At 42.9% G+C, this 23,687-nt stretch overlaps 1 protein-coding gene across 1 annotated transcript in view; it reads right to left on the bottom strand.

Moving 5' to 3' along the window:
* The window catches only part of MCTP1 (multiple C2 and transmembrane domain containing 1), a 290,462-nt gene extending 267,044 nt beyond the window's left edge, over positions 1 to 23,418 (bottom strand). The window contains exon 1 of the mRNA XM_075138374.1: positions 22,721 to 23,418. Coding sequence (XP_074994475.1) covers positions 22,721 to 23,299 — 579 coding nt within the window. The 5' untranslated portion in view covers positions 23,300 to 23,418. The remainder of the gene's footprint in view (positions 1 to 22,720) is intronic.
* Positions 23,419 to 23,687: the final 269 nt, after the last annotated feature.

The following is a 23,687-nucleotide window of genomic DNA, read 5'->3' as shown; positions in this document are numbered from 1 at the left end:
CACGGGACCTCAGCACCACCAGACATCCTGACACGGGACCTCAGCACCACCAGACATCCTGACGCGGGACCTCAGCACCACCAGACATCCTGACGCGGGACCTCAGCACCACCAGACATCCTGACACGGGCCCTCAGCACCACCAGACATCCTGACGCGGGACCTCAGCACCACCAGACATCCTGACGCGGGACCTCAGCACCACCAGACATCCTGACGCGGGACCTCAGCACCACCAGACATCCTGACGCAGGACCTCAGCACCACCAGACATCCTGACGCGGGACCTCAGCACCACCAGACATCCTGACGCAGGACCTCAGCACCACCAGACATCCTGACGCGGGACCTCAGCACCACCAGACATCCTGACGCGGGACCTCAGCACCACCAGACATCCTGACGCAGGACCTCAGCACCACCAGACATCCCGACGCAGGACCTCAGCACCACCAGATCAACTCACAGTCAAGGACGGAGGCATGTGAGAGGGCTCCTTGCACTCACGCTGGGAAAAGACTTGCAGAAAGGTGAGCCGTGGTTGCCTGAGCCTAAGCACGTGCACTTCCACAACCAGTAACGCCAGGGAAAGGAATCTGCTCCAGCGCCTGAAGTGAAAGTAGAGAGTGAAATGGCTGATGGGTTTGAACACTAGTGGCAGCAGCCAGCAGGCCCCGCAGCCTGTCTCGGTCGCTGCTGTCGTGCAAAGGCAGATCTACCGAGGTAGTATACATTGCTTTTTTTTTTTTTTTTTTTTTAAATCAAGGCTCAGTATTTGCTAATTATGTTGGAAAGTAAGTATGCCCAGAGCATCTGACAAAAAGAGCAGGTTTTGGGGCAGGCAAAAGACACCTGAACATGTCACCCAGAGAAGAGGCGCATCAAGCTGCTCAGTCCTGCCCTGGCATTTCCAGAACGGTGCAAAGCAGCACAAACACCACAAAACCTGTATCTGCGCTGCCTCGATCACCTGGTGGACACTTTATGGGGATATAAAAGCGTCATGAAAGGCTAGGAATAGCACATAACCCCACAGATGAAACGAAAGGTGACTCTCTCCAAGCTTCTCCAGGAGGAACAAGAAACAGACTCTAAAAATAAATCAATGGCAATTCGGAAGGCTTTTACAGTTTGTCAGTCAGCAGCTGGCTTGTCACATATTGCTTAGGGGGGGAGTGTGTTGGGGGTTTTTTTTGGTTTTTTCCCCTAGTTTCCACTGCTAAATCATATTAAAACAGAAATAAATACAAATGTAACAAATACAGCCTGTTATATGCAAGCAACTGAAATTGCCATAAGGCTGTTAATCATGACACAGGTAAGAGAGGCAATCTGATAGTCTAAACAAGGAGACAGCAATATGTTCCTCCGATAAAATAGAATACAAAAACACATAAAAATTTGAGAAGCTAGATACTAAAAGGAAAAAAAAAAAGCCTCATCCAAATGGGTAGCTCTCCACACAGAAGTGGAGGGGGGAAAAAAAAAGGTTCATTGCAGACATCCACCTTTTACAAACACCAAGCTGAAACACATTAAAATGGCAACTTAAACAGGCTGCCTTCAGCAAAATATTTTAGAAAAGAAAACTACTCATCCATGACAGGACAAGCTTCATCTGATGGCAAAGATTATTAAATTGTACAGGATTTGTTACTTAAATTGTTAAGTGAGTTAATCTAAAATTACTTTTAGATAATGTGCACACACAGGAAAAAATATTTAAACATCACATGTATCACATCCTAATCAAATATGTAAGAACAATTATTTGCTACTACATTTACATGGCAACTAGGTGAATTAGTTCTCACTTTTCATTACTTTGTTGTAAAAGTGATAATGACAACACTGAAAGTTGGGTGTGAGTATATAATTTTTTTCTTGTTGAATGAAGATATTTTAATTTTGAGTAAATAAAGTGGGCAAGTCTCTAGCATTAACACAGGAATAAACACACATGGAAAAACCTATTATTAAGTAGGTGATAGCTTTGATTATTAATTATTATGCATGCATCTGATGTCACATGTATGCACCAATTCCTAACAGAGCACTTCAGTGATGTCATGAATTAAATAAAAATGTATTTTCTTTTTTTTTTAACATACAGAACTTAACATTCAAAAGAAACAACGATTATTGCACCTGTCTTGTAAACTGGTATTGAAATGGTAAGACAGCTATTTCCTGCAACCAAGCTTTTCCTTCAGCCCAGTCCCTATTTTCTTTCCTGCAGGCTACTAAAAATTTCAGTGTCATCTTGCACAAAAAGGTGAACCAAGTTCTCTTCCCTATGCCAATTCTTGCTTAATTTCATATTAAGCATTCTTTATGGGAAAAAAAAAAACAAAAACAAAACCAAAATGCCCAAAACAACAACCCCGCCCAAAAAAACCCAGAAACAATTAAACAAGTATTAGCATCTACGCTCTTAGCTCCTAGGTGATAGATTCATGTTTACTTATGTGTCTTCTACAACCACTGCATCTGTAATTTTTTCCTTTACAGTAGCACACCTTTAACAATAAGCACATAAAGACTATCTAGAAAAGACTCTAGCTTGACAGGAGGCAGGAGATGAGAATTTAAACATTTTCTGTATAGGAAGTTCTGAACCAAGGTCTCCCAACTCCTGGGAGACAGGTTTTACCTCTTACAACGTGATGGGCTAGGAGGCAGACACAACCACATTCTTTTCCACCACATGATGTAAAAGACAGCTTCTCCACCCACTGCTTGGGCAGCGGCTAATAGTCTATCAGGACAAGCTCTTCAGGGCACTTAGACACAGACACACTTTGTTTTTAGGCCCCCAGTTCCGACGGAAACTTTGCAGGGGGCTGCGCAGACTGCGCTACTTGCAGATGAGCACAAAGCAGGCTCACCTGTCTCTGGAGAACTCTGAAGTCAAACAGAGCTACATTTAATGAGTTTGAATGCCTGCCACGAAGGGACTCCTCAGACAGCGATTCCTGACTGGTAGGACTAAATGCCTCACCCTTGTACTTGTATCCCTAGAGCGCGACTTAATTATACCACGCCCAGGCCAAACCCTGAGCAGGTATAAACTGATCTTCTGTCTTGTGTGTCACAGAAGCACACCCATTAACACCAGCTGAGGATCTTACCTTATACAAAAATTAATTCCAAATAATAGAAGCAGTCTACGCTAAGAATAGTAATTAATGTAAACAGGTCAGGTGTAAAAGGGAGTTCTTCAACCCACAGTGAGTAAGTAGAAGTCACTTAAAATTCAAAACAATTAAAATGCTAATTAGCTTTTCTTCAATTGCCTTCTAAAATGCTATTGCTCCATTTCATCTGTGTTTCTTCTCTGCCTAGATCAACCACATGAGGAAGGAAAAAAAGAAGAAAGCATGCAGACAGAACTCAGTATAAATCAACGTGTCTGCAGCTGCAGACCAGGAGGCGATTCTCCAAGTGCACAGCAGCATCACAGGACAGGACCACTCTGAAACAGGAAGACCACAATTTCCATGTCTCTGTCTAGGACGAGGCTGAACGTTGCACTGTCAATGCAAATTTTTACTTCTTCAGGGGAAAGAATAAGGGGGGGGAGAGACGGTAAAAATATGAATCATCTATATTAAGCAAGTATCATCTTAAATATAAGTGTACATTTAAACTACTCACCATATTTTCATTCAGATAACCCACACCTGAAGTAATAAAACTCAGAAAGTAAAGCAAATGAAGATAAATCCCACACAATGCAAACAAAACTTAAGATGTGTGGGTGGGGAGGAGAGGCAAGGAAAGAGAATCACTGAGACTGAACAAAGAATATTAGAGCTCAGGGGCAAGAGGTTTCCTGGGTTATCAAAAGCATGCAAGCTCTTGGGTAGAAAGGCTCTGGAATAAATTCTGTATATTACCTGCACACATGTACTGTCAAGCTGCTGCTAGATCACAGGGGAGAGAAAGGCTTTCTTGTTTCATTTTTACAAATAATCCATAGCATTTTATGGATAAAAATATTGAACCTTCCACTTTAAACCTCCCAAGTTCTCCTTTGACCAAAAATATACGTGATTACCTACATCAACTCCTTTGTTTTAGCAGATCATTGACTGCACAACAAACAATGGTATTAAAAATGTCAGATGAGCATTTTGTGTTTGCACGCAAAAACAAAGACTACAGTTATTCAGAAGTGATACAATATTAAATACAGTGCACGCAACACTACAGACTACAAAAACATATCCTGTCAGGTTTGGATCAGAAATGTGATGCCAGATTTTTTTTTTTTTTTTGCTCTTTTATGAGTCTGCAGTAGGCCAAAACAGGTGAGAAGTGCTGCATGAAAGATTGCAGGTATCAAGTTTTTGAAAGTCTTTTGTAGGACAGGGTCATTTCAAATTCCTGACACAAACTAAAGATGACACGGCCTAAGCAAATCTCTGGGCGAGGGAGGCAGTGTAGCCAAGTGTGACCTGCGTATCTCATACGTCTCTGCAGGCACTTAGGCTTTTGTCATACTGAAGTGTTAGAGATTCTGGGATTCGATGCTACTGATGTTCGTACCAATTCTTTCTCTTTATGTCACAAGTCCTTATGCAATATTCTTAACCAAACCAAACAAAAAAATTATACTTCTATTTAGCAAATATTCTGGACAGCCTTTTGGCTCAAGGTCGTGTCTTACAACATACCACTGAAGGAACTTCATGAGACACTTGCACAGCTGAACTTGGAGGAACTCATATCCAACACTGACATCCAGACCCTCAGCATCCTTGATCAAGCGCCATCTAAAAACAGGTGCACGTGAAGTCTGCACTTTGATTTCCGCCAGCAAAGCCATCCAGATATCAAGGTTTCAGATGCTTGACACCACAGAGCTGTTCTGAACCCCACCCCTTGCCAAACCCTCCCAGTACTTTCACAGAAAGCATCTTCTCACCTGGGCAGCCTGGGCAAAGCCGTAAGGCAGGAATGCTTGGTATATGCCTACCCTGCAGGACATCAGAGAAAACAAACAGAAAGAGGTAACATACTCACTTTAAACACAACATCCCATTGTAGAACAATCTTACAACGTAGCTGAGATAAGTTCTGCCTAATTTGGAGCTGGAATTTAATAATGTCAGCTACCACCCACCTAAATGCCCTAACTATCAGACTACGGTCATCTGGGATCCTCTCAAACTCTCTCAAGGAAGGTTTTCTTCCCATGCATTAGATCTAGCAATTTTGTGACCACTAAGTGAAACAGATTCATCTTCCAGCAGCTCAAGTCGATTAACTCACCCCCCGGCACAAAATGGATCCTACAGAGAAAGCATCCCCAACCTGCAGGCAGATGGGAAAGTGTAACGAGTGAATATATCCCAAGCCCAGTGATGGATCCAGCACTCCACTGGTTGAAGCTCCCTTTCACATGGTCCAGTTTTGTCAAACAAACACCTTGGGGAGAAAACCCAGTTTTCATTCAAATTAAAACACAGTTTTCCTTACTTTAGCAAAAAGTTCATCATTATCTTAGCAGCATCTTTCCCATCCTGAAGGAAAATCTGGCATATTTTCCATAAATCATATCTCACTGACAGGCAAGGAAACAAATTAATCACAGTTTTACATAAGATATCACATATGTCAGTTTCTAAGTAGCTTCCTTAGAAACAGCAATTACTGAACAGAGCAGCTGATGGTTATTTATTCTTCTGCTTTTAACTGTCTCACTGTCCTCCTCTGCCGTTTGCTTGTGACTGCTATCAAATTTTACGATATTAGATCTCACCTTAAACTTCTGTGGTCAAAACGTTTCATTTCCCTGTATGTTTGTGCCCTACCATCCCTAGGTAATAACACAAAAATTGATTATTTCCGTTTGAAGTTTAAAATAAAAATTTGGTGGACTGCTGACAAGAGCTTTTTAATTGGATTTATTGATCTGCTAAGAAACTAAAATACCAATTATCAGAAAACTTCTCTCCCCTAAATGAAACAGTAAGAAAATCCATGACTAGTTATTCTTGACAAAACAGGTGCATTATCACCATCCAAATCATATACTTCAGGAAGCACAAAGATTTTTCCCAAACCACAGCTCAACGTCATATTGACAAGCAGAGCACATTAATCTCACGCTGCCATTACTAGGTCATTCAGCTAGTATGTTTCATGTTTTGAAAGTAATTGTACTGGAAAGCTCCTCTGTGGGCAGGAAACCTGCTTGACTTGGAAAGTAGCTTATTCCTAGGCCAGTTTATTACATGCTCTTGGCATTTTAAGGAGATGGAGGACACTCAGAGGATCTCACTGAAAAGTATCAGAAGGTATTTAAGAAAAATATTACTAGATCAGCACAGATCAACACACATGCCTATTTTTAAACTCGTATCAATACAACAAAAATAAATATAACAGTCTTGTGAAGAGAAGCCAACCTCTAAAACAGAACTATCTTACATATAAAGACAAGCAGAACAGATTAATCATAATACAATCATTTTGGATTGCGAAAAAAATTCTTGCCCCCTGTTGGTATAAAGTACTACAAAAGCCAAACCTACAAAAACAAGGAAAGCTGTTGGGATTGAGCAAGGGCGGGAAGAGAAATAGGGCTGATTTTCTGTCTGTCTTTTAACAACTACCAATTATAAGCAGACATTGTATCCGGGCACCGATGATTGAGGTGATGCAGAATCTATTTCTGAGTTATGAGAGTAGTCTAGCTGGCCACCCTTTACAGTAGCTATGGCTGCACTGCAGGAAACAGTATTAGACATCTGCCATAAAGAAGCACAAAAGATTTCTCTTCCTGCTGATTGTTGTAATGGGTAGTCCAATAATAATCTTGTTTTTCACATTTTGTAATCACTTCCTCTAGACACAGCTCGTGAACTGGTGCATAACTTCCACATAGGAAAAAAATGGAAGTGTGTAACTTTGCTCAATTATTTTTTTGGAAGCCACAGTGTCATTTTGGGGGGGGGAACCAACCACAACAGTTTAATGTATTTTAGGCCTAAAGGCATTTTTTCCATTATAGGCAATCAAGCAGCACAAATAAAATGTAAGCAGGTTGGCCCTTTATGATATTAAATAAATAAACCAACAACTAACTAAATAAATAAATAATGCTAGTTTATTCTTCTCCCATGGGTTACAACAGTAGATTCCCAAACAGGAAAAATTACATTGGTTTTCTGTTTGTCTAAGCAAACTAAAACACAGTGGATTGAGAACTGCAACTCAGTTGACATTTAGCTCTATTTAGGAAAGCAATTCCTCTGACAGGCTAAGAGGAGAACTTTATTAAAATGCTTCTTTTTCTCATGAACAAATACAGTGAACACCAAAAGCCCCTAATCTTGCTGCACAACTGTAATGGAGCTATTTTGCTTGCTATTATCATCAGTGCTTTTGCAATTTTTCCCACTTTTTTGAAATCAAATTTAGAATAGGAATAGGAATAGAATAGTTCAATTGGAAGGAACCTACAACAATCATCTAGTCCAACTGCCTGACCACTTCAGGGCTAAAGTCAAAAGCTAAAGCATACTATTAAAGACCAAAAGTTAAAGCATGTTATTAAGGGCATTGACCAAATGCTTCTTAAACACTGACAGGCTTGGGGCATCAACCACCTCTGTAGGAAGTCTGTTCCAGGGTTTGGCCCCCCGTTCGGCAAAGAAATGCTTCCTAATGTCAAGTCTGACCCTCCCATGATGCAGCTTTGAACCGTTCCCACACGTCTCCTGTCAGTGGATACCAGGGAACTTTTGAAAATTTGAAGATAAACTATGAAATACAACTACAGGTTCCCATATATGCAGTGCAATGAAGACAGAAAGGATGATTTCCATTAAATTATATGACATAACAAATAATTCACATCCAATAAACTGGACAATGAGCAACATATTGACCAGAATAAGTATACCTGGCGAATGAGAATTAAGTAGCAATCCTGGATTTTGTTAAAATTTATACTTAACCCTGCAATAGCTTTTGCTTCTTTTAAGCAGGGACATCACCAGGTGACAAGGAGTGTACATGATATAAGCATATATAGCACAGGACAAATTAAATATTTTGTGCACTTTTCAAAAGATAGGTAAGCTTCTCCCTAAATACCAATACTTCAGATAGAAGACAATATATTAAACTTCACGTTTTTATATGTACTGGTCATAAATAATTCACTTTTCAAAAAGATTTGTGAAAAAAAAGCATGTTCACATTGCTGCCTTCTCAAACCTCAATCTTCATTTTTAGTACTGAGAACAAGGATAAAGTCAAATAGTTTTACTCTGTAAGTCTCTAATACCTCAATCTTATGCCCAACAAGAAAGATTTCAGCAACATGGTAATAAACCTTTCCATATTTTAAAAATAAACTCATGGGTTGTAGTTCTGCCCTGCTCCTAACAAATTCAGTCAATAAAAGATGTCAATCCTTTTTTCTGCCAAACCTCAAAGTGCTGAAATATTGACTTCATCATGCACTATATATAGCTGAAAACCACTCCATTCCCCAATGAATTCAGAAAAACCAAATGATGACTACCTCAGCCAGGATGCCCTAGAAAGTTGCAATGAAACAAAACCTCTCCTGTCTCCTTTCCCGAGTGTTTCCAGAGGAGAAAGGAGAGGACAACACGCCTCCAGATTCTGGACAGTGAAAGGGAACAGTCCAGTAGTTTCTGAAGGCTGTACCCAAATAATGTGCCAGTGACACACTAGTGCAACCCTTCTGCAATCTGGCATCACTATGCCATCTGTCATCACACCCTTGTGCAGCAGAAGTCTGCACTGTTTTAATAATTGAGACCTACAGGTCTGCCTTACCAAGCAACTAAATTGCAGGGCACATATGGAAACCCATAACCTCTAACACTAACCATTAATACGAGTGTTATGTAAATAAGACAGAAAGACTGAAGAGCTACTGATGCTTTAAAGTACTGCAGTATCACGGCAATACTATTAAGACAACGACAAAATTTGAAATAAATGGTCCAGAATGGCACCATTATAAAATAGGATTAAACACTGATGATGATAACAGTTGGGGCAGTGAAGGGCCCTCATTCCACCCAGAACTTTGACTTGAGAGACTGGGAAACAAGTTACCAGAAGAGCTGCTGGAATTCACTACGTAAACCTCTTTGGACTTTACTATGCCTCTGCTATTAGCACATAAACCATTAGTACAGAAATTATCGCACCAATGAAGACGCATGGCAATGAGAGAGTGGAGCAGAAGGGACTTCTCTCTAATACAAAAGTGTCTTCCCCTCCACTTCACCTACTCCCCTCCCTCTTCCACGCATGCATGCACACACATGCACACTCACATGCACACTGTTTTCACCTAACTCTGAAACCAAATCGAACCTGTTTTGCTAAAACAAATTTCCCAGCAACAGCTGACAGCAGTCTTACAGACCAAAGCACCTGTCCATGACTGGCTATCTCCCCATCTTGCATCCCAAGAATGGTACTTAAAATCCCACTTTTACTACCCCATCTCTTTTTCCCTCCATGGCTCTCAACAGCTATCTCAACAGCAATAAAAGTAACACACATCAACCATATCAGAATAAATCAACAGAACAAAGTCATTCTTCTTTGCTAAAAAAAGGACAGAGCAAACAACTGACTGATATCCTTTTCCTCAGAAAGGGACCTGCAAAGACTTTGAGTAGCTCTGTCCTGCATAACTACTCCATTTCAAAATGCTTTGTGTGTTGTCCAGGATCCATTTCTCCTGGGTGTCACGACCTCTCCAAACAGTAACTCTCAAAACTTTGGTATGGATTCTCCAGTGCATCTGTCAACGAAATAAATAGGTCAAGGTCTCTGTGCTTAGAAAGACAAGAACCCATACTTAATTGCAGTTAAGTGATGTCGACACTTTTTGTTCTTTTGCATCACTTACTACAGCAGAAGTGAACAAAACACACTACTGTGCGCAGCACCTTGCCTGCATCACAGGAATCTCTCTCCCCCTTGCCCTCCTCACCCCTCCACTCACCTACTACCGAACGCTCAGGTTTCTGTACACATCGAAGAGCCCCACCAAACACCCAGAGCTAGCTCTGAGAAGAGACATCACAGCGGGGAAGAAGTGCTACACACGTGGCTAAAAGGCCCCGGTACACCTTTTGGCGAGTGCTGGACTACTGCACCTGTACTGCTTTCGGCGCCTGCTCCCAGACCCGTACTGTCCGATGTAAGGACGAATAGAAGTTCTTCCTTTTCTTCTAGACATTTGCAGTCTTTTGTAAAAGTAGGAATATTCTCATGTACTATGAGCAGCTACTTCTCCTTCTATAATCAAAGCAACTGACATCAGGATTTTGACAAAAGTTGTTTATTAAGGGCAAATAAACCCTTAAGTGGCAGTGCTGGTGTTTCTTTTCTAAGTAATAAAATGTGCCACCACCCGAGTTTTGTCATTTGTGATCACCATTACAGCAAAAAAAAAGCATAAACAGAAACAAGCCGGAATGATCGTAAAGCGTGCTTTTTTTAATGCTTTTACTTTGTTTTTAGTAAATGGTTTATCTAGAGTATGGCAGGTCTTCAACACCAAGATACACATATTCAAAAACACTAGCTAGAAAGATCAAGTAAATTCAGTATTAGCATGCAATTCTGCAACTGACAGAGGCTTCTGCTACAAATAGGCCTGAAGTTAAGGTTTGTCTGGAGGAACAGCACAACAGAACACCGGCAGAAAGAGCAGAAAACTACAGCTGAGGTTAATATTTGGCTTCTAAACTTTTGAAATTATTTAACAAGGCTTGAGACACATGCTGTTCTTCAATAATATACCACCTTTGAGGGGCACAGGGGAACCTTACATGTCCTTGAAAAGCTCCGTTTGTGTATATTTGTTATTTTAGAGACATTTTTTCCTAGCACTTTATACTCAGAGGAAAGGAACAGAATTTTCTCAAAATTCCCAAGTTTTAAGGAAAATTAGAAAGCAAGAGCAGCAAGAATTTGGAACCAAAATAAGGCAGCACTTTGCATGTTGACATAGACCCTTTTCCCAGGGTCTACTGGGAAAAGCAAAAAGAGGTATAATTCGTGATACTACAAACATACCTTTTTCTATCACATCAGAATTTTTAGGATGATTCCTATTTCACTTTTCTAGTCTTGGTTAACATAAGGAGTTATCTGTAAACAGGGAAGTTGCTCAGTTCTTCTGCATTAAGGGACTAAGAAACACTACCTCTGTAAGAGATCCATGAAATACAGAAATTCCAGATTAGATGACTGATACGCTTCAACTTTCTAAAACTGAGGAACCCATTTTCACCCTACCAAAACAAACCTTTCTAAGTTACTTACACCTATCACATCATCTGGAATCCTATACACAATATGCTATATGCCCAAATACTGCTATAGCCTCACATCCAGTCTGTCTTCCCCACACAGAACCACGTAGCCATCCACCATATGTTTCTAGTCTGAAAGCCAGGCAATCAAAGCATCTGACTGCTGTAACAGGGGAAAAAAGAACAAAAAAACCAAAAACAAACCCCAACACCCCCCCATCAAACTGTGTAGATACAAGTTTAAAAGGAAAATCCCTTTGTTCTCTAGATCATTTCAGAAGTGCAGACCTCCAACACATGAAGATGATTAGACCATTTCTATTGTTATTCTGCACTAACTCACAGAAAACACTGTAACATAAATCTTAGCATGTAAATTGCATGAGAAGATTAACTGTTACCCTGCGTATTGAATTACTTTTATTAGCTGAATCTTAGTTATAAATCTTACAAACATGATAAAGATTGAAATTCCCAAGTCTTGTAACTCAGAGAGGGATTTTTATGCATCACACAAGGGTTACATTATGAATATGCATTTATTCCTTCACATTTCCTGGACTCCAGCTGATTCCCACATGGTATTACTGTTATTTTCATAAAAATATAGTAGAAAACCAAACTGCAAAAGCTAGTTCTTGTGGAGTAAAACCTTTTTCATATTAATACTATACTGACCTCAGTAATGCAGGACATCCAAACACCCATCTAATGTCAATAAAGTTCAAAATTTAAAAATAGAGTTATTAAAACTGTAACAGCATATAAAAAGTCTGTGCCAAAAAGGGTAATAAGCCTTTAACGGTAAAAGTAAGGATGTCCTTAAAATGAAAGGTGGAAGCTCCATTTCTCACCTTCAATTAACATTGAGTTTGATAATTCTTCCTACTTTTCATCAAGCCACCTAGAACTTCAGATTCTCTCTCTGCTGTGCATGAGGTTTCATTTGACAATCATTCCTCACCCAGAAAATACAACAGTAGGAAGTCAGTATTTGCTTTTTCCTGCTGGAAAGTGTTTTGTCCCCTCTCTCCAAGAATTTAGAGCCATTTGCCAGATAGAATCAGCCGGATTTTTTTGAGCCAATGCTTAAATTAATAGGTAGAATTTTCTAGCTTTGGGGATAAAAAAAAAGAGTAAGAGTTCCTGGAAGGTAGCTAAGTTTTCTGGACAGAGCAGAGGGGCTTCGTCACAGCTGAAAATGAAGTCCTGTCCAAACTGAACAAGAATTAGTTTCCGGAAAAATCTCGACTCCTTTCCCGTGCAGTGGGTCTGCCAGCATATAGAGAGCCAGCACAGACTAAAACTACATTTCAGCCAGTGACCTCTGCCGTGTGCTTTGTTTTAGGCTCCAGAAGCGTAGAAAAGGCTTGGAACTTGGCTCACAGTAACCAACAAAAGCTTCAGCTTCTCTTCTTTATAATTACATGAACTGCAGCATAAGCCACCTTAACCAAACACAGGCAACCAAATATGTCTGGGTTCTCGCCACTCTGGCACTACACAGAAGATTTTGGTATTTGTCGAAAAGTTACCTCTGCAAAAATATTTATCATTAGCTACAGGACAGTCCAGCTGCTGATTTAATAACACGTATCAGAAGCAGCAAACAAGCGTCTCACGGGTACGTGCCTCGTTTACATGAGAGATGAAACAGAACAGCTCACACAAGGTGAGAAACCGATAATGATATTCATTAACTGCAAGGTACTGAATGGCTTAGTTGGATATACTGCACAAAGAATCTGTGAGGCACATTATTTTTATCTTGTCCATCAGATGTTGCAAGCCTTCAAAGGATTATTCATCTTTGCCTAACGTGCTCACCTGATCACAAGCACAGCAGAGACAGTAAACTGAATGCCGCCGGATCAGATATATCAAAACCAAATGGCATCCTACCCATAGCACGCCTGGCGTTCAGACTAAAGCCAGCTTCCTTATGTAAATAGCACTCAGCCTTTCTCCAAAAAAACATCTGATCTGCCTGATATCACATTTCATGACTCATTCTTGAATATGATTTTCTTGAGAAACAGTTGCAGAACTTCCCCAGAATAGGATGGAGGGAGGAGAGCAAAAGTTTGAACACTGCAGCATTTCAAGAACTGTTTTGATACTGAGTTTTATAGAGCATCTTAACAGTGCCAGTAGTTAAGAGTAGTTAAACAATTGACTAAATTGGCTTCATTTTTCTGGAAAGACATTTACTTCCTCCCTCCCCTTTCAAATGAGCAGAGAGAAGCTAGAGAAAAATTACAAAGCTATAAAGAATTAGATTTACACATATTTGAGCAAAGTTTGAAATATGGTATTTCATTCAGAAGTACGCATTGTTGTTGCCTCTGGATTTTTTACAGCAACTTGTGATCTTAGTATGAAGGACGTAATACAGAAGTGGGAAAAATAGGGAGGGTTTGATCTAAAAAGTAATTTTAAAAAGATCTAAAAGAATGAACAACCAAGAACGACAGAGAATACAGGCTGAAGGAAGGAGTAAATCCTGCTCACAGAGGTTCGCACTTCCCAATATCAAAATGAAGAGACAGTTCAGAGAAAGTGTTGCAGATACTTGAACATTTTGATAGCTCCACAAAATCTGTCCCAGTAGTTGAAGTTCCCTTCCTACTGATAGCGAAAGCTCTAGACGTGTTTCTGCTGTGCATTACCTGGCCTCAACATTGTCCAATATTCATGGCGTACATTCATCTGTGAAGAGACACATCATCAGAATAGCATGTCTGTAATTCAACCCAGATTTCTGCTCTGCTACATTTTGGGGGGTTGGCGGGGGAGGAAGCAACAGTCCTGGAGATATGAACTATTTATCTACATAAGGTCAGCAAGAAAATAACATTTATCTCAGTAAAGGAGTCAGGGGGAAGTGGCCGAAGAAGGGTAAGTTGATCAAAACCCCTTTGACAAGAGGTGGCTAAAACATCAGTCATCTATTCCAGAATTTCTCCACTTAGTGGGAAACAAAAAACATTCAGCCTTGCAATTACATAATCCCAAAGAAGAATAAAGCCAAGAATTCCATCTTTTACCCCCCATCTTGTGACCATCAAATGCACTGTTCCTGACAGGACTTGCACTGCATTTAGAGTTCCCAGAGAAAAGGACCTGTCCAGATGCTTCTTTAACCTGCATCTTCAGGTCAGAAAAACTTCACCAGGGACATGAAACACTGGGATAGGATCTTTCTGCGGTAGTGTTTACACATCATCTCCAACTTCCCTGTAGTGTTAGCCTGTATCTTCTAGGATATAAGACAGGGTCCACAAGAAAAAATCCATTAATTGATGAAGAATTCAGCAGTCATTGCTTGGTACCTAGTTATAGCACCTGCTACCCAACTGAGCATTTAAAGGCTCTCCCTGCTGAAGTAAGCGGGAACATGTAAAACACGAACACCACACATATCCAACAACAGCCAGAAGTTTTATTTGAAGCATCAGCGAAGCTAAGTCTCAAGTGCATCAGAGCAAGAACTGGGTTTAATGAGAAAAAGTATGCTCTAAACATAAACCTTCATCTGCAAGGATAAAATGCCAAGTAATTACTAGACTGCTAAAAGTGCTAATGACTGGAAACTCATATGACCATCCACAGAAAAATTTTATGACAGAGGGACACAAATAGATCGCCAAATCATTAGTCCCTTAGGGAAACCTGAACACAAATATTAAGCATGTTTAGTCTTTTTTTTAAAAATAAGTTGAAAAATCACATTGCTCTAGAAGCAATAGAGTTTAATGGACAACACTCTGAAAGTTCTGATGCAATGCCCAAGCATGGTATGGTGTATATAGTGCTACTGCCTCTTCCATTTTCTCACTGAGATGCAAAACTAAACCTAACCACTTGAACCAACAAGGATGCAACTATCTCACAGCCCCCCCCGACATGCTCTACCGATGGGCCATAGCTAAATTACAAGTCAAGTTACTGGATTTGCCCACCTGGAAGATCAACTAATTTTTTTGGTGGAAGAATATTACATGCTTTGTTAATGACTTACTGCCAAATCTTTTCTCAGACAAATAAAAATTATGTCAACTCCACTGGCACAAACAAAAGCACAAACAAGGCAGAGGTACGTTTACTGCTCCAGAGACAAAAATGATCTACTTACCTTACAGCACGGTTATCGTGTAGGGGTAGATATACACTACCAAAGAAATACTGAAGGAATAACAAAAAGACAAGTCCTTTCAACATTACTTTGCTACATATCTTTCAGCACAGTGTTAAATACCACCCTTCAAGAAAATCTTTATCCTGTATTGCACTGTTCCATGTTAATCACTGCTAAAAGTTCTGTTTGGAACAAGCAAAGGAATCTATTTTAGGGCTTTTATATATATACTTAATCACCTCCAGTCACTAACACAATTAATTCCTTCTCTTTAGGGAAGGAATGAAGCACTTGGGAACTTTTAGGAATTTGAAACTACAAATGTTATTTGGTCAATAATCTGAAGCTACAGATTTTATTTGTTTAAATGACTACATGGGAAAGCAGTATCAGCAACATCCAAGCAGAGCACGAAGGAGCGGAAGACTGCTCACTGTCCTTATTAATTACCTAATTTGCTGAGACATAGTCTTCCTCTTCACCAAAAAATCATTCACATAAAACATGAGTAAAAAGGTGGCTTTACTGACAAATATCCCAATATTGTAATAGCTTTATCCTCAGGTCCCACTTTTCACACGCCGAGTATGAAACTTTCAATATTACATTTTTCGACAGTGATGGTCTACCATAGCTCTAAGTATTTGAAATAGGAAACCTCTGGCTTGGTGGCACGGTATGAATCAGCTACCCCACAAGACTTCAATACTTACAAGTCCGGAGGGATCATTTTTCTGTGTGCTTGCTATGGTTTGTAATCAGTTCACTATTACAGAAATACAGGGACCATAACACTGCTATATCCCTGCAGAGCAGAATACAAACTCTACATAAAACAAAACGCCATACTGAACTAAAGGTGATCTAATTTGTAGTTTTGATAAACTAAGTCTACCACAGATAAAGTTTGGGGGAATTGTGCCTTCTTTTACAAGGGAAGACGAAAACATTTCTTTTTTAAACTTACACCTTCGGGGCTTACATTACAGTTACCTTCTTAAAATTTCCTGTAAGATAACACTTGTATTTTCTGAGATCTAGGATCGATATTAAGATTAGAGAGGAAAAGCCAAATTGAGTCTTCAGATCAATGCAGAGTTCTCAGTCATCTTGCCAAAGACCAGCAATTCATCCAAGAGGAAAAAAACAAAGATGACACTTGGGTCTATTAATATGTTAGGACCACATCACAAGACAAAACAGTTAAATTAGAACTACCTACAGGGCTGGATGCTGAATGACACACCGGTAGTTTTAAAACTGTTTCAGTCATATTTTTTAAAAAGTACTTCTCTTTGCAACAGTATAGTAACTGATGACAAGTCTTATTGGTATGTCTAATAGTTTTCTGCATCCAACATTTTAACAAGAGAGAAAAAACATTTTTCAGCATTTCTTGGAAAAAAGTTTAATGCTATATAACCATGTTTAGGTGTTTGTCTTTTTACATTTAAAAAGTTCAACTCAGTTCAGTACGTTATGAAATACACACATGAAGTACACTGAAGTAACAGAATTTTGACACAGTCGCTTGAAATCCAGCTAGAATCCCTACACTGAAAGTTAATCACTTTACAGCAGCGTCACTCAGTAGAAAATAAGCATTTTTTTGTTCCTTCAGTGCAAGGACTATCGCAATTCCTATCCACTAACCATATTATTCTCAATACAATTATTTTACTATGAACACCTTTACATATGAGCAGTGAAGGCAGGGCAAAGAAAAAAAAAGAGAAAGTAAAGCTTAAGGAGGACATGGATAAACAGTAAATCAACAGCTGCTATTAGTTCACTTTAAAATATCTAAGTATTTCACATGAGGATAAATGTGAACTGGCCAATTCTGAAAAATTATGCGGCTCACTTTGAAAACTCTGCAGAGATTCTTTAGTTAATTAAGCAGAGGTTATTCCGGATATAATTAAATACAATTCTGCTGTGCCATCTCTTGATTTCCATGTCAGTAATATACACACACTGTACTAACATACTGTAAGTTGACAGACTGGTCACAGGCTGACAGAGCATAAGAAACAGATTAATGCATCGCAAGCTGCTGAAAGATAAACCTGTTATCAGAAATTAATACAATGACAAAACAGGGCAATGCAGAACATCCCTTGATAAAATCAGATGTCTAATTAAACTTTTGGAGAAACAAACAGTCTTGAGAGACTGCAACAGCTTTCTTAAAAGGAAACGAATGTCAGCAACAACTTTTTACTCCTGCTTGCTATTTCTATCTCTATGTAATTTCCGTTAACAAACTCCAGGCTCTTCCGAGACCCAGCCCAAATATTTACTCATCTACTTATTCCCTATGTGTCAGTGGCCAGATCCCCAAAAGCTAGCCTTCTCCCGTTGCCTAAAATTTTGCCCTTTGTATTCTCAGAACACTGTTGCCCTCAAATCATGCTCCAAATACCTGTGCAAATTCGCTCTCTCCAACTCTTTTTGTTTTGTATTGGCATTATCTCTGGAAAAGGTAATCCTTGACAGTCAGAATTGTTTAATTTTCCTCATCACCTTCACCTTTCCCAGTGCAGTTTCTTAGAAATCTGAAGTAGCAATTAAGATTCTCTTGGGTGACATTATCTATGTAGCTTTTCACTGACATTTTCTGCCTTTTCTTTTGGCTTTGTTTTGTTCTTTTGCCTTCACTGGCTGGATCAATTACTGAAACGTGACCTGTGGCACATGCCAATTAGAACAAACAAGCCAAATTTTCCCCTTGTGTAACTTCACTGACTTCAGTGGCTCTAAGCCAGATACAGATTTATTCTGGTATAGGCAGAAAAATGTGCACGGTATGCCAGTCAGGTTTTTATTGGCTCTGCATCCCCCTCCACACCAAATTCAAAAGTCTTCTCTCTTCTCTTCAGGCTTCCTCGCGGCTCTGTCTCTGCTCCTATTTCATCATTACTCATCCCTTTCTCCTTTCCAGACACCTCAGTACAACACCATGCTCCCTGCCCTGAAAGTGCAACCTCTCTTCATATGACCCAGCTCACTAAACTCCCCTTTTCCTGCAGATCCCTCTCATGAGCCAGACAGCTCACTCTCTTGCACCACTTCATTGAGAAATACTTATACATTATTGAGGGAATGGGAGAGACCCTGTAGCTGGATACATATCTCCAGTTTTTCTCGTCGTCTCATCGCTGTCTTGCATCATGCTGTATTATATAGTCTAGACCAGTTATCCAATCTCTGACCCTGAAGACCCACAAATGTAGGTATGAAGGATGCCTTATTAATTAAGCCAATAATTCTGTGTGCAGCCAAACTAATGAAGCTGCATTTCCTATGGCTATGCATCTAGAGGTTGAGTGGCAGCCCTAGCCTTCCCCCCCCTCCTCCTCCTGCAATAACCCTCGAGCCCTCCCACATCTCCAATTTACCCCCATAAGCACAGAACGGAGACAGATGGGGAGGGAAGCGGTTAAGAACCTGTCCACTCCTTTAGCCTAATGGATCAACCTGTTACATACTTTAAAAAGTCACGAAGTTTGTTGCCACCAAATCATTATCTTGCAAGAAGACCCTCTGGGGAAACGTGCCCACGAAAGTTCTCACTGCAGCAGCCAGGCTGCAGCCTGGACACCCCTTCAATCAGGAACCCTCTCCCCAAGCGCTCTTTACGTCCACTGTTGATTCTTGACGACGTACGCCCACACCCATGTTCTCTGATTAAGATGATGAAGCACTTGTAGGTTCTTCATTATTGCAAATCTTAAGAAACAGTGATATTTGCACCCTCCTGGTTTTCGCTACATGATAATGACAAATTGCAAGTGGTGTAAAGCTTTCCATGCAAAGCTACATCTCACATGCAGGAGAAAGGCCATGCTGTTACAGGCGCTGCTGAGTAAATCCAAGCTCCTGCTGGCAAGGAGATGCAAATTATAAGGGGCACTGCCTTGGGGCACGGTAGCACGCTCAGCCACTGGAAGTCCTGTGGGGCAGCAGAACCCCTGGAAGGCTGCTGTCATCCCGCCCATGGAGCACTCCAAGAGGCTTCCATCGCCCTCGGCTCGCTCCCTCAAGGGTGCAGCACACGTCCTGCAGCTCTCAGCGATATGAAGGTGACTGGATGCCATGTCTAGGGTTAGGAAAGGTTTGGCCAAGCAAACCTGCCATATAGCCTTTGTATGCTGGAAGAAGGATGATGTTTAATCCCGCATGTGTTTATTTCTTTGCCCTAATAAACTATATTCATGCTTTGGCTACCCTTTGAAAGGAACCTACGTTTCCTGCCAACAATATAGTAGTTACCATGCCCTTCTCGCCCCAAACTATTCAAGGACAGCTTTGAGAAGTATTCAGTCTTCGGGGGAGAACTAAATCAGTATTCAGTACTCAAATGTAAGGGTTATTCTTTGCATAAGACTCCACTCTTAAGTGTGCACCTTTACTCGAACCAAGATACCAACCCTATTCACTGCAACAGGAGCTTTATTCAATGCTGAGAAAACTAGGCCTCTGCTAGGTTGTCCATGTCAAACGCAGCATCGCTATACTGCATTTTAATTAGTTCAAATTATTTTTAAGCGGTTTGACTATGCCAAAAAGTACATTCCAAGATTAAATCCACACAGAGCGGTCCAACTTACATTCTAAGTCTTCCCATCCACCACACTAACTTGTGCTCCTTTTCTCTGATGACAACTGTATTATTTCAGCTTAAAAGCACAAGAAATTTGACTTCTCATGGCATTTTATTTTCCCCACCATCTCCCTTAAAATATCTAGTAGGTCTTTTTGCATACAAATTTGCTAAAAAATTCAACAGTCTTGATCCGAAAGACGCAGTAGCATTTGTTTGCCCCTGTATTTCAATTAAATCTTAAATATATCTTACAGCAAGTTGTAATTCTAGTATTGCTTTTACTTTTAGATAATTTCATCTCATTTTTGTGATTCTGTTAGTTACTAGAATTTTTTTGATCTTCGGACATGAAAGGTTGCTTGGCAATAAAAATCCGGATACCTCTGAAAGTCTGTGCTGCTGTAAGTAAAACTTGGATTTGAAAAATGCAAGTTATTCTAAACTTGTATTACCAGACTTCTAATCCCAAATCCTCAGACGTGTGTAAACGCCATGACTAAAGTTAGGCAGGGACCTTACTGACCTGGGAGTACAGAATGTAAGCGTGCAAGACTTGACTCCCAAAAGATACTGAATTGGAAACTCCCGTCGGTGGAAGTTACTTGCTCTGTAACAGACTACTGAAGAGTACCAGACACAACTGAAGACAGTCCAACAGCGCTTTATAGTCTGAGTCTTATGTCTCCAACTATTCAACAGCTCAATGAAGCTGGTGAATTAAATCAGATGTAATAATCTGAATGAGATTATACCTCTAGAGATGAGAAGAGCAGCGGACGTGCTGATTATGGAATAGCAGAACAGCTGTTTCACATCACCCCTCGAACGAAACGTCATCAGCAACAGCTCTGCAAACTCCACAACACTCAGGGGACACAACAAGCTTTATTTAATATCAAAAACAGCAGGTTTGGTATGCAGGCACGGCCCAACTTAATACTAGAAATTGCTTGGAGGAATTGGCCATAATCCTGCTAATTAAAGATAAGTATTAGAAAGCTTGGGTACCACTTTGTCTTGATTAGCAGTATTCTTTCCAAATGTTATGACTGTACCTTGTTCAAAGCAAGAGTAATGCCCTCACAACTAAGTAACAATTGACATGTTTTGTAAATAAATGTGCTGTTTCTTTGCTGAACACAACCGCAGAACAGCACTGAAAAAAACCCCCACATTTTCATATTTATTAATTGCTAGATGTAGCTGTCTTTAAAACAGAAGAATATCCTGTAGTCCCGAACAATAATATGCAATACATTTTTGTGAGCCTGGGTGGGGGGAGAAAGGGACTGACTACTGAAGGGAATGCCCGCTTATCAAAATAACCCCACGTCAAGAAGCAACGACCTAAGGGATAACCCCGGTAGCTTCCAGCCAGCATGGTGCTTATCACCAAAACGGCCCCGTGGGACTCAGACATGAAGTTAGGTCTCGGTCCCGTTTGTGAAGATGAGGGCTGAACTCTGCAGAGGGACATGAAAGTCCCGCTGACTTCAAGGGACGCTTGCAAGTCATTGCAGAACCACTACCGCTCCTCGCTAGACCGTAACCACAGATTCTGTAGCCCTAGCAAAAGCCAGATATATTCATACAGCTGCTTTTTGACAGCAAACAGAGCGAGCGTGCCTTTTACTTCAGTTACTCATTTCTCCCTAATTATGACAGAAGACAATATATAATAACATGTATTAGTCAACTACTCCTGCAAAAAGTGGATGACTGCTTAGAATTACACAAACTCCAGAATGACTCATATGTTTTGCACTTTTCTCGCAGGAAATTTATTCCAAGATTCGGCAGGCCCTATCAGCACTAGCTTTACCACTTAATTTCAAAACTGACAGTCGGAAGAGCTATGGCTTTGTACACCGCCTTCCCCCAACAACGAGGGAAGAACGATTAGCGCATCAGCCTGAACCGGCGGCCGCGTGTGACGGTGCCTGGTATGTTCTGCCAATTAATTATCTACTCTCTATGACATTTGTACCAGTGGTCGTTGTTGGGGTGTCCTGCAGAAATCAAATGAAATAATAATTCAAATTTGGATAACCAGGCAAGGAAAAAGCGGAGGTTAGCTGCGCAAAGGCCGTGCTGGAAGCGTCAAGGACAGCAACCAGCAGCGAGCGGCTCCCAGAGGCGCGAGGCGGCTGCGGGGAACGGTGCGAGGCAACCCGCGCTACCGGTACACCCCAGCTCCAGCCCCGGACACCCGTCCTCTGCGTGGTTTATACAGGGAAGGTCTGAGGGAGGTCGCCCCTGCCCCGAGCACCAGCACCCCTCGCAGCGCGCCCGCAGCTCGGCACGGCACGGCCCCGCCACACCGCCTGTCACGACGGCCGCCGCCGCCCCACGGGGAGCCGAGCCCAGCCCCGCGGCGGGGGAAGGTGCGCCAGGGCGGCCCCGCGGCGGTTCCCCCCCTGAGGCGGAGGGCGCTTCGCACCAGCGGGCGGGGGGGGAGCGCGGCCCCGGCCGCCTTCCCGCCTCGCCGCCTGTCCCCTCACCTCGCCTCGCCTTCCCTCCCCAGGGACCGCTCTCCTGCCTCGCCCGGCCTCGCCGCCGCGGCACCGCCTGCTCGCCCGCCGAGGGCCGCCGGCGCTGCCCGCGGGCGCGACCCCGCGGGGGGCGGCGGGGGCCCACACTCACCGCGCTGCCGTCGCCGTCCTCCGCCCGCTGCTCCTTCCTCCTGCCGGCGGTGGGCGAGCCCTGCAGCAGCTGCTCCAGGCAGGCGGTGCTGGGCAGCGAGGAGCTCTTCTGGTGGGACAGGTGCGCCCCGGGCCGGCGGCCCTCCTTCCCGCCCTTGGGCCCCTCATCCCCGGCGGCAGGGTCCTCCCGGCGGCCGGGCGGCGGCCCCTTGCCCTGGGGGAGCAAGTGCTCCCGCAGGCGGCGCAGGGCGGAGCCGGACTCGCCGCCCGGCTCCAGCGGCTCGGCGGCCGAGCAGCAGAGGTTGGGCTGGGAGGACGAGAAGACGCGGTCCAGCACTTGCCTCCGCCGCTTGAAGCCGCTCCACTTGGCGCCGGGCGGCAGGTCCCCCTTGCCGCCGGCCGGCGGCGGGGCGGGGGGCTCCGCAGTGCGGCGCTCGGCTGCCGCCCGCCCGCCGCCGCTCCGGCCCTTGCCCCCCAGCTGCAGGTTCTTCCACAGCCGGGCCTGGAAGGACACCGCCGGCTCGGGCTCGCCAGGCTTCTCCCCCGCGGCCGCCCGGGGCTCCTTGCCCGGCTCCATCATCCTCCTCCTCCTCCTGCTGCGGCGGCGGCTGCGGGAGCAACAGCAGCAGAGCCCGCCGGAGCCCGGCGCCTTCACTCCCGTGCGGGGCGGGCCGGAGCGGCGCCCGCCGCCGGGGACGAGCGCGGGGCTCCGCCGCGCCGCCCCCCGCTCAGCGCGGCGCGGCCGAGAGAGCCCGGGGCCGGCTCTGGGGCTGCAGCCGCGCCGTGGAAGTTAAGGGAAGGACGAGACCCCCTCCGCGGCCCCGCCAGGCGGAAAGTTTGCCGCCGCGAGCCCCCCCACCCCGGGCGGTCCCTCGGTGGCCGGGGCGGGGGCGGGCTGCGCGGAGCCGGGCTGCGCAGGGGCGCGGAGCCCGGCGGAAAAGTTAACGGAGGGGCGCGGGGCGGCTGCC

This window comes from Calonectris borealis, chromosome Z, assembly GCF_964195595.1.
Source record: "Calonectris borealis chromosome Z, bCalBor7.hap1.2, whole genome shotgun sequence".
In the NCBI taxonomy this organism is placed as follows: Eukaryota; Metazoa; Chordata; class Aves; order Procellariiformes; family Procellariidae; genus Calonectris; species Calonectris borealis.
This window is presented reverse-complemented; position numbering and strand designations above follow the sequence as displayed.